At 36.8% G+C, this 12,245-nt stretch overlaps 2 protein-coding genes across 2 annotated transcripts; both read right to left on the reverse strand.

Annotated features, from left to right (window-relative positions):
• Positions 1-216: 216 nt before the first annotated feature.
• LOC120769388 (DNA damage-regulated autophagy modulator protein 1) lies at positions 217-2,209 on the reverse strand. Its single transcript, XM_040096358.1, has 4 exons — positions 2,059-2,209; positions 1,650-1,771; positions 1,171-1,558; positions 217-1,105 (listed from the first exon to the last, which is right to left on the reverse strand). Exons 1-4 carry the CDS (start codon positions 2,121-2,123, stop codon positions 940-942), a joined length of 741 nt encoding a protein of 246 aa, XP_039952292.1. The 5' UTR covers positions 2,124-2,209; the 3' UTR covers positions 217-939.
• Positions 2,210-2,439: 230 nt separating this feature from the next.
• Positions 2,440-3,412, reverse strand: LOC120768352. The gene is made up of 3 exons (XM_040095007.1): positions 3,090-3,412; positions 2,710-2,918; positions 2,440-2,651 (listed from the first exon to the last, which is right to left on the reverse strand). The coding sequence occupies exons 1-3, from the start codon at positions 3,326-3,328 to the stop codon at positions 2,461-2,463; spliced, it is 639 nt and encodes a 212-aa protein (XP_039950941.1). The 5' UTR covers positions 3,329-3,412; the 3' UTR covers positions 2,440-2,460.
• Positions 3,413-12,245: the final 8,833 nt, after the last annotated feature.

Here is a 12,245-nt window from a genome sequence, read left to right on the forward strand (position 1 = left end):
AATAAATGTATGTATGTATGTATATTCATAAATATGTCTAGGATGTTCGAGCAATCAAATAACTGCACCAACATACTCAGCTAATACTTAAGTATGTACATAGCAACATTTGTGTGGCGATTATAATGCCTTGCTATATTGCCGCAGTGATTCGAGACTCGAACATCAATTGCAACATAGGAACATAAAAAAATCCAACTATGATTGAAATTCATTAACAACTAATAGAAAATATATGAATTTTGTATAAAAAATACAATGCAAAAATTAATATTATAAACTTTATCGTTGAAAATGTAATTTCATAGGTAAATAATTTCACTACTCTTTATAGAAAATTTCAGCCAATAATAGCATTTTCTGAACAATATGCAATATTTATACTACGACTAAAAGCTATACAAATTACTGAGTGTTCAAATGTCATTTCAAAATAAATTCATTTCACTGCATCAAACACCCAAAATTTGCACTTACATATAATACAATGCAGAAAGATTATTCAACTTTTGATAACTTGTATTTGCTGTGTAATTATTCAATATAGGAAAAAATAAAAACCTATCACAGCACTTTTAGATCTTTGGAAACATATACATATGTATATCTAACAACTGCATATGTTCGTCGTTGTCGGGTATTATAAAAAAATAAAATAAAAACAATTAAGGAAAGGCTAAGTTCGGATGTACCCGAACATTTAATACTATTGCAACTTGCAAGGATCAAAACCGGAGAAATTTTATTCCGAAATTCGCAATACGAACTGTTGTTCACATATGCGGTATACGGACGGACTCTTATATAAGTATAACTCTTTATCTATCGCGAATAGTTTTAAGTGATACAAACAACCGCTAGGTGAACAAAACTATTATACACTGTAGCAACATGTTGCAATAGTATAAAAATATACATAGCACGTATACTCAAACATTTTTATAAAGTGATGGAATAGGAGATGAACGTCAACTCCGGATGTTCTAGACGAACATCTCGAAATTCGTCCGTAAAAGTTAAAATATAAAAGCAGAAAATAGTAGCCATAATCCATTCTGATATTGAACTAACTACATGGAAGTACCAACCACCATCCGAGGGATACCTAAGTAACAAAAAACAAAAACAAGTTAGTAGTGAAATTTTTAAATGATCTGTCCCATTTCTTACCATTGTCTTGGATTATCGCCTTTGAAGAGAATATGTGACATTACACCAGTAATGGCAATCAAAATGAAAAGTATGGTGCAGGATATAGCCATTCCCAGTCGTATATGAGCGTATAATTTTGAACCCGCAATGGGATATACCAAGTAGGTAATTAACGCTTGCAACCAGAAATACACCGTACCACAACCAAAACAACAAAATGCACCAGTGAAATGAACAATCCGTACATTTGTTTCTTGGAAATTACCAACAATACTTATACCTAAACACGAAGCCATACCAAACCAGACTGCAATCTTGTTGTAACGCAAAAGTAAGGATCCCAAATCGGGATGATGACTATAAAGTTGTTGAATTTGGCGATATCGTATGTAAATAGTGATGCCCACTGAAAAAATTACATACATATGTATATAAATGCATTTTAAATTGTTATGAAATGACTAATTTTCAATTAATTTTCGCGATCTTCTACTTACATAGCACACTGCCAATATTTATAAGCTGCCCAAATACGCAACTTTCTGGAGAGTATGTGCCATCGTCACTTATATACGGCACTGTGGGCACTACATGACCCTGAAGTACAGCGGCAATATAACTGCAATAAAAAAAGCAGATAAATTTATGCAAGCAGAAGATATTGAAGACTTGCAAGCTGGCAAACTGATAAGGACATAAGTATGTAAGTACTGAGCGAGATAATTTGTGGTTTAAATGCACTTTGAACTTGTAATGAAAATGTTACGTGATTACAAATTAATCCTTCAAAAATCAGATTTAAGAATATTTTTAACGCATTAAATGTGTTTAGCTTTCAGTAAAGAAATACCTAACAAAAAGCTACAACGCACTTGCATTATCAAAGATTTTCAAAAATTTACTCACGTTCCAAGAAAGGTTATCTGGAATAAGAGAAAAACGGCCACCGGCACCAAATAAATGTAGGACATATTTTTCGATAATTTTTAAACAACAATAGTCAATATTTACTATATTCCCCAAATCTTGTTTATTCTGAGCAGAAAAATAATATTACCAAAATGGGTTGCCAAGATAGCATAATACAATAGTGTTGCCGTACCTTAGCAAAACTGTTCTAAAAATTTTTCTGCTGTGTACTAAAACCTTTGAAAATTTACCTTGAGAAAAAAATAATATGACACAATTTTGATAAAAAAAAATATTCAAACATTCTGCAAAATCCTTCATAAAAAGTAATTTAGAAAGATTAGAATGTGCTCCAAACAGTGTTAAGGAAAATATATATATTTCAAATTTTACTTTTTATTAAAAATCATATTTCATACTGTTTATAAATGTAATAAGCTTAGCATCTCTCTCAGCTTGGCACTCATGTTCGAAATCCATTAAAATTTTTTGCATACTCGAAAAGGTGCTGTTAATAATTTTGTGTGTCTGCTTTATTTCGGAGAAAAACTCATCATATCTCAGTTCACTGTTAACGCTTTTTGGTCCACCTGAAATTAGAATACACGTAATTATCAAACATATAATTTTAAAAATGAGTACTCATACTTCTGGCATTGGATGTGTCTCTCAATCTACTATATGTCATTATAGGTGTTTGAACAGGTGCTGGTGCTGGTGCAGGTGGAGGCGATGGTGTCGGTTGTGGTGCTGGCTCAGGTTCTGGAGATGGTGACAGCTCGCGGTAATTTGGTTTAATTTCCTTATCAACAAATTGCGCTATTATAGGACGAAATTTCTCAGGTATCAGCAGCAACCTAAAAGTATTCCATTTTAAATGCTAAACATTTAATTCGTTCAAAAGTTTTGAGTCTGGTAACATTATACAGAAATATCTACATATGTGCATGTTTGTAGCGATTTGTTTATCCGACTAATTCTTTTATAAAATTAACAAACTCACCATTCCTTTAATATATTGCACTTACCTCTCAACATTTCCGCGTTTATAGCACAAATAAGCCGACTTCATTTGAAACCACTTTCGTCGTATTTGTGTGGCCGACTTGTTGGGAAAGCCCTTCTTCCTCATCTTGTTTGCAATTTGTATAAACGTGTAATTTGTTGTTGCAGTGGTGCCTTGTATTCTATAAACTTCACGCAGCAAATTTAACATACACTCGATTTCAGAGGAAATCCAAAAATTCCGCCTCATTTTTTCCTTCATATTTTAAAAACAATTTTTGTTTTCACTTGCAAATTGGAATGTTATTAGTGTTCTTTAGTGACGAGTGACATTGAGCAGTTATAATCGGTTTGTTATCGCGTAATAAGTATCGGTTAGGGATGTCATTTTCAGTTTTGTTTTAAATGAGTAATGCAATAAATAAATCTATATATCGCAGAATCCGGAAATTACAAGAGATCTCACATTCAATGAGAAAATTACGGTACCGGGCTGCTTCGGTATTGACATAAAAAAATTTCAAATACTTTTTGTTAATACTGTTATTACTGCTTCGGTGATGGCTCTTGACCGGAAATAGATTTAAGTTTTGTTGAACCGTTTTTCCAAATTGTTTCATAAGTACTGCCATCGATTATATGTATATGATAAATTAAAATTAATTTTGTTTGAAGTGAAAAAAATTTTATAGTCTGGGATTACACCTAAAAAAGCCCTCAACGCTCTAAATGGAGTCATATTTAGTTCGGAGCGTTACAACAAAAATGATAAAAACACCATAGTTTTCACATATTTCTAGATATTTGACAGAGTCAGCCTCTTGGTTGATCCTTAATACTTAGAGCTCAGTAAAGTCAAACTAAGAATTAAGATCATTTGCCGTTCGATCTGGTGGACCAGGAAGTACATAAATATTTTATTTTAGAGGTATTTCGGGCAATCCGAACTCCTTCTTCTTCTGTTTTTCACTAATCATCTTATTTTTCTTCAGTCACTTCTTTTCAATGGCACTCCTTTTCGTTAGCGGGGCTAACCATTTGTCGTAATCGCCATTGGAAGTCGTAATCGCAGATTTTATCTTCCCTGCTCGCAAAGAAGTTTCATCGCCTTATGTCAACTAGTATGTGTTTTGCGAAAAGTTTCTCTGGTGATTTTTACTATGAAGAAAAAAACTGAACAACGAATTTGAACAATTCGGTAAAGGCTTTTAAGTCATGCAGGTCGTCTAAGCACCCCTATTAATGACGATAACAGCGAAAAAGTTAAGGAAACTTCTGGAAAAAATCGTGTTGGTATCAAAGAGATAGCAGAGGGTTTCCACATTTCCTATGGATCAACTCATTTAGTTTTGGTAAATGTTTTGGGTATGAATCATGTCGAGTAGATGTCGAAAGAGATGCTTGACAACGTAGCCCACATTCATTTAGAGGTCGCAAAAGAGATGCTTAACAACGTAACTGACGGGTGACGAGACGTGGATTTATAAGTATGACCTCGAAACTGTACAACATTATAGGCGCTCCGAAAACTAACCAAAACCGAAAAAAACAAAATTCGATAAAGTCTCTGAAGATCATGCCACCCGAGGCTTATAAATAGTGATCCATTTCAAGGTTCTCTACCTTTTTAAAGAAAAACAACAGAAACTTCAAATTTAATGGGGAGCATTTATTAACATTCGAAAGAACATTCATTGGCATTTATTTTTTGAAGGTTATTTCTTTCAAATGTTGGCCACGGCCACCTCCAGATGGTTCACCCGTTGAGTCCAATTTTCGATAAGTTGTTCGAGCATTTCGACTGGTAACTGGCGTTTGAGACGCGTGATGTTCTACTCCAAGCCCTGAATCGAAGCGGGATTGTTCGCATAGACTTTAGACTTTGCATATCCCTACAGAAAAAAGTCTAACGGTGTGATATCACACGATCTTGGGGGCCAATCGACCAGATCGAAACGTGAAATTATCTGCTCACCCAAGTATTCTTTCAATAAACCCATTGAATGATGCGATGTGTGGGAAATGGCGCCGTCTTGTTGAAACCAAATGTCGCCGAGACCACGACCATCAATTTCAAACATTGAATAGTCGGTTATAACGTTCGCCGCTTATTTTGAAGACGATTATAAAGATTTGCATTAAATATGTGAAAATTTTGTATTTTTTGTCAATTCGCGTAAATTTTGATCAGATTATACAGTGGCGTAGCTACAACTTTGGGCGCTCGGGGCCAAGGATGTTCTGCCGCCTCCCTTTATCTACCTACCTACAAGTTTCAGGAGGTGGTTCAAACAAAAGTGAATTTTTACAAAATACCTTCGATATTAAGTATATAAAATTTAGGAACTAGAAGCCACGCATATTCTGAAGTTCCAAAATTCTCACAATACAGTTTTTGAGGAAATTGATAGTAAATTTACAAGACATCTTATTAAAAGCCATACAAAAAACCCATTTTCGCCCTATTTCTTTTACACTTTTGACACAATTTGCAGGAATTTTTGCCCGAATTGGAGTTTTTAAATACCATTTTGCCGCCCCCCAAGACGTTGCGCCCGGGGCGACGGCCCCCTTCGACCCCCTCCTAGCTACGCCACTGAGATTATATATCAGATTGGTATATTCCCCAATCGTTCGAGAATTGAACTAGGGTCTGAAAATTGTAAATTCAATTGTAAAAAGATATAGAACAGATTTTCTTATTCAAAACACCAGATTTCGAGTTTCGAACTTAAGTTAATAACTGATTAATTTAGATACAACAGATTATTGAACATATATTATATGTAAGTATGTTTCAGAGCCGCTTAAAGGATCTGGGTCGATTTTTTAATCTAGTTGTGTCTAATCGGATTTTATTTCGCTAACGAACATTCAATTCATTAACATCTACTATCTATCCGACTGATTATACATACATTTTACAGCTTCTGAAAGCCGTTAAAAGGACGCGCCAACTTAATAACACTAATAATATCAATATACACACATATGTATGTTCATATGTGCACAAATATATAAATGTTTATGTAGGCAACAGCGATACTTTCAATTCCTCATTTTGGCGAGCATTTGATTTTACATTTGCCTCGCGCCCTACTCACAGCCATAATTCATACTCGTACTCGTTCCACATACATATGTATGGATATGGTATATAGAGCTAAGCTAGTAGCAGTAGTAGGGAAGTGTCATGCCGAGTGTAATGTGTATTAACTTCGGTAATAGCAAAATAAATACAGTGTTAGTGTTGTGTCAGTGAAATGCTTCCAACAAAATTGCACTCCTTGCGGCTACGAAGCATCTGGACTGTCGACAGCATTTTATGGCGCTTGGTTACCACTTTCGGCACTAAACACACCAACGTACACGCATACGAAAGTGCGGCTCAACCGTTGGCCATGGCCGCAACACCGCACGTTTACTGCATCCTCTTTAATATTCGAATGCATTTGCTCACAGTTCGTATCAATAGCGGGAACGTGTTCTTTATTCTACCGACCGACCGGCGGACCGACCGATTGTCCAGCCAAATGTCCGAGCGACCTGCCTGCTGCTACTGAAAGTATGGATACACCTCACACAATTATCTACATACACACCTAACTGCACCCATATGCACCCATGGGCCTACATACCAACATACATATCTACATGTGGTATAAAAAGCAATAAGCTGTCGTGGTACTGATACGTCTTTACGACTGCCGAGTACATCTGTTTGTATGTGTATGTGTGTGTGTCTACATGCATAGTATATGATATAAAAATCTAAATTTTAGCCAGCGGCAAACGGACAGCGCGCAAAGTGCGTTCGGCAGCAAGTTGCAAGCTGCAGAGTTGCAATAAACTGAACCTGGCTGGTTTGCGCCAACTTGAGCGGCATATAGCCGAGACGACAAGCCAATTCGAGTTCTGTGATGTTCTTAATCATGGTCTGGCTTTAGCGGGTAGACAACAACGCACTGCACTGTTCGTTTCGTTATGAAACCATATTGCTGCCAGCTGCCAATTGCCAGTTAGTTGTTTGTATTGGTACGATGAGAGTCGAAGAGCGACGAACGCTACCGATTGACAAATGGGCAGGTTTGGCGACTACTTAATATTCACACTGCAGCATAGATTGTAGATCGATTGCCGCCTATTAAAATCATAATTATATTTTTATAAAGTGTGCTTTTGTTTATTCCTTTATGCTCGTGCGTTCATATGTACATATGTATGTATGTATGTATGTATGCAGGTATTATTTAATGAATCGAATTGTATAATATGTTTAAGGAAATTGCCGATAAAGCTCAAACGTTGTAATGAAAAATGTACTCAACTATAATTGCGAATTGATAAATAAACGATTTCACTTGAACATCTTTGAAAACCTGGAAGCATATTAAGAACTAAGGATTCTTTATATTCCTCCGAATTCAGCTTTAAGTAAGATTTGCGATGAGTCTGTAGAAAATAAAAGAGTTCCATATTTTAGTTGGTTAATTATCAGAGCGCTACTTGAGAAAATTAAGAAATATACAAGGTCATTGGAAGAAAATCGGGACCCAGTTGATTGTTGGAGTATAACATGAGCAAACAAATGTTACAGCGCCCCTAGCCCCCTAATGACTTCGGGTCCGTGAGGAATTGTCCCCGATCTCCCCTACTCTCTCGTTCATTAACTTGACTTAAAGGTTCCCAAAATGTCATGAAACTTCAGACTTGAAAAATAATCATCATTAGATTATACATTATTATTGACAAAGTGAATTAAGCCGGACGTAGGTTTCAATATTGACTCTTTTATAGTAGTAAACTTAGATTTTATTTCCCGAGACCCCAAAGATGATCAATTTCTGAAAAATTAACACGAACGGTGTAGCAAAATCTGGTTATGGATCATCCTTTTCCTTTTCATATAAAATATAAATAAAATTCCGATAGAATAGAAGAGAATCGAGTATTCGAGAACAAATCAAGAGATACCTTATAACTTTGACAAATGTTTTTCCGAGCTTAAGATTCTTGACGTAAGTGAGGAAAGTTCTCTGAGGGCTATTCACTTGGAAGTGGGCAGAAACGATTCTTTTACATACAGCTCAAGCAGCTCTTGACTTCTTAGTCTTTGGGTAGCCAAAAAACATCCGTTTGAAGGCGAGCCAAAGTGAGAAGGCAAAACATCTCCTCCCCAGCGTTTGGAGCGTGCCACGTAAAAAACCATACCAATGAAAAGAAAATAAGTGACCGTATTTTGCTGACGAGCTTAAGTTTAGTAAAACTTCTTTTAATCTTCATGTGAAGTTTGATCTCCGTATGTCAATTAGTGTGAGTTTGGTAGCTGTTTGTTTATGACTTGCAAAGTTTGTCTGGTGATTTGTGCATATTGGGTCAATGAACTCATAGCGCGTTCCACGAAGCAGATTTTTCAGTTTCGAAAACAAAAAATGAACAGGAAGTCAAATCTAAATACGGTGTCTGAGCGATGACTTTAGCCAAAAAGTCAGTCACAATCATTCTAGAATTTGATAGCGCCTTCAGGTCTTTTGGTACGAGTCTACTCATTGCCACGCTTTATACCCAAATATTCTGGTGCCAACACGACTTCAAGCAAGGTATTAACAGAGGCGACTCACATGAGGCCAGTTTTCGATGTCTTCACAACCTTTACTGGACGCTTTGTGTCACACAAATAACTTTGTTTGTGAATAGACTCCCCAAAAAACCTTTTGTAACATTAGCAACGATTCCATTACCGTGATTTCATGGAGAACAAAAAATTTCCAGCGAAATGGTTAAATTTTTTTCCATGGTAAAAATTTCAAGATCAGTCCGGTTCATAATTGGTGTTCGCATTTTGTGGGTTCTCGGACTAAAGGACTATCTTCGCGGACAAAGTCAAATCGGCGCCAGTTTTAGGTAGGCTAGTTCCAAACCTCAAAGGTTTTTATAACAAAAAACTATTACTAAAAGACTTGAAGCCGTTAGGGATTCGTATATCTTGAAAATCATTCCTACAATTTTCGGAAAACTTAGAGGCGTAGCTAAGAAAATTATTTGACCAAAGTTGTAAGAACCAGCTGCTTCGCCATTAAAGAACTTTCTACAAATGGCATTGTTTCACAGCTGGAATCAGCGAGTAAACACAAGGATATGCAGGATTTCATATACATATATATATATACATATATATGCATGGAAATACAAATATGTAAATGAAGCATGCGTCTATTAAAAATATGTTGTTGCTTTAACTGTAGCAGCAACAACAATGGCACTAACTAAAATCAGTCGTAAATATTGGCGAATATTCTTGACTCTTCCTCTTCTTTAACTTCTTTTCACTTCAATTACTCGACGGAAGCGCAAAACGAGAGCAACGCAACACATAAATACCATACGTTCAAACGTGGATATGCACAAGTGTCTGTATATATGAATTTATACAAACGACATGCATACAAGTTAGTCGGTTGGCATCCTTAAGACACATTGGCATTTCTTTTCTTAACAGTAATAATACGTTTCCAACGTGTCCATAAAATTAAAGCGAGCCGAGCTACTGTATACGTGTTGCGTTGGGCAGGCAAAGATCAGTACTGACTGCATCCACGTACATGCCATACACACTTCTGTACATACACGTATGCAATATACGAGATGAGGAGGTGAACGCATACACCTCGCAGCAATTGAGTTGATGCGTTGCATCTTCGGAGCAACTCGCTTCATTACGCCGGTTAGATGTTAAAATTCATTGATAAATATTACGCTGCACTGTGGGATGTGAATGCTGAAAATATGCTAAAAATCTAAAATAAAAGCTTTCGAATTCAATGGCTGGATAGAATGGCTTCCGGAGAATGAAGAAAGTTCGATTCAGCTGGAATATGCTAAAAGAAGAGAATCTGATCAGAACCATCGATCAGAAACCGAACCGATCGAGCCCAAAGATCTTAAAAGCTGAATACTCCTTCGTAAAGTTCGGGGCTATGGTGTAGGAGTATACAAGTTCGAGAATTTTTTAACGTTAAATTAACCTGGATCCAATTTTCCTACAGTACCTGGAGAAATTTAGTTTCGTAAATTCGACTCTTGATCTGAGTCCATGTAATTAGTAATAAGTTTTTCTGGGATAAGTCTGGAAAAATTATAGTTTTACTTAACATATAAGAAGTTAAACTATTTATAAATAAACTGAAAATACTCTACATCTGAAAGTATTCGGCGCAGTACCCGCCGGGTGAAGCAAAGGAAGAGGAAGACCTCTACTCCGTTGGAGAGATCACGTGGAGAAGGACCTGGCTGCACTTGGTATCAAGATTTGGCATCAAATTGCGAAGAGATATAAACTAGTGTCGTGACGACTTCTTGGATAGAGGTTACGTTTTTAAAGACTGCAGTATTCACAGATCTGTAAGAGTCCAGTATGGTCAATAAAGGTTTTGTTGTTCCGAACTGATATTGAATTAAATAATAGAATACTAATTTATAATTCATTGATGCAAATAAGATCGGTCGGCTAGTACTAGCTAGTAAAAGGATCTCCTACCTGATCCAAGATTTTAATGTAATAAATATTTAACTAACAATAAACCTCTTGGAAGCTAAAATTTTGTGGAAATTACCACAGCTTAGGTTAGGTTATCTATGTGACGCCAAACGAAAAACTCAGTAATTATTCTGAACGCATTAGAAATCTGCTTAGGTATTTTATTTTTATTTTTTATTTCCACTCTTTGGATGTCTAATAGTATGAGATCCGAGGTACCTGATCTGACAAAAGTGTGTCATTCGAGGAGGAAGTTTTGAGATGATTCTGTTTCATCTTCTTCCAAACAGATGACGCAGCTGTCATTCAATCTTACAGCATGAATCCTTATCGATTAATGTCCAGTTAGAACTCCTACTACGGTTGAAAGGTGGAATTTGCTGAGAGCAAAGAGTTTTCAGGACTTTTTACGATTTACCCTGGACCAGAAGAACCTACCGACTGAACTACTGGTAATTGAACAACGCTTGCTAATTTGGTCTGAGGTCCCACAGTCCAGTAGTGAACTACAAGATGACATCGGAGCTGCTAAAACTGCAGTCCTAGCGACTTAATTCACCTTACAGTTTCCTGTAATACCTCTATGGCGAGGCAACTAAACCCGTCTAGTAATAAAATAACTCTATGCTAGAGATAAGAAGTCTAGGCATATTTTACTAGTCTTGGACGCACAGTCAGCAAACTCAAGAGCAGAGAAGCGACAGCTAGGGCTGGGTTTGGCTAGGTACTATCTACGTATACTCAAATTTAATTTTTGTGGCGCGGATAAAGAGTTTTCATAAGTATTATTTTACATTTTTGTAATAACAGTTTTTGACCATTGTGTAAAATTTCCTATGCCAAAAAGTTGTTCCTCCGATTTTTACTATAGGAAAAGGACTATTCTACGACTTGGCGCAAATTGGATATTCCAGGTGCAGCCAGGTCCTTCTCCACCCGGTCTTTCCAACGTAGTGCAGGTCTACCTCCGGCGGGTACTGCGTAGAATGCTCTCAGAGCTGGAGTGTTTTCGTCCATTCGGACGACATGACCCACTTGTAGTCAGCGTAGCCGCTGTCTCTTAATTCGCTGAACTATGTCAATATCGCCGTATATCTCATCATCGTACCATCGACTGCGGACCAATGCGCAAAGAACCATAATTCTTTCGCAGAACCTTTCTCTCGAAAACTCGTAACGCCGACACATCAGTTGTTGTCATCATTCATGCCTCTGCACCTTATAGCAGGACGCGGATGATGAGTGTCTTGTAGAATTTGATCTTTTTTCGTCGAGAGATGACTTTACTTCTCAATTGCCTAATCAGTCTGAAGTAGCACTTATTGGCAAGTGATATTCTGCGTTGGACTTCGAGTCTGACATTGTTTTTGCTGTTAATGCTGATTCCAAGATCGACGAAAATATCTACGACTTCGAAGTTATGACTGTCCACAGTGACATGGGAGCCGAGTCGCGAGTGCGACGACTGTTTGTTTGATGGCAGGCGATATTTCGTTTTGCCCTCGTTCACCACCAGACCCAGACTACTTTATCGAATACTCAAGTGTATATGTATTCTAGTGAAACAAAGTTCTTAGCAATGCACGTGAGATCATTCACAATTGTTCCCTCATCTCGGTTAATGTTGAAAAGTTGAAAGAAG

Source organism: Bactrocera tryoni, chromosome 2, assembly GCF_016617805.1.
Source record: "Bactrocera tryoni isolate S06 chromosome 2, CSIRO_BtryS06_freeze2, whole genome shotgun sequence".
Taxonomy (NCBI): Eukaryota; Metazoa; Arthropoda; class Insecta; order Diptera; family Tephritidae; genus Bactrocera; species Bactrocera tryoni.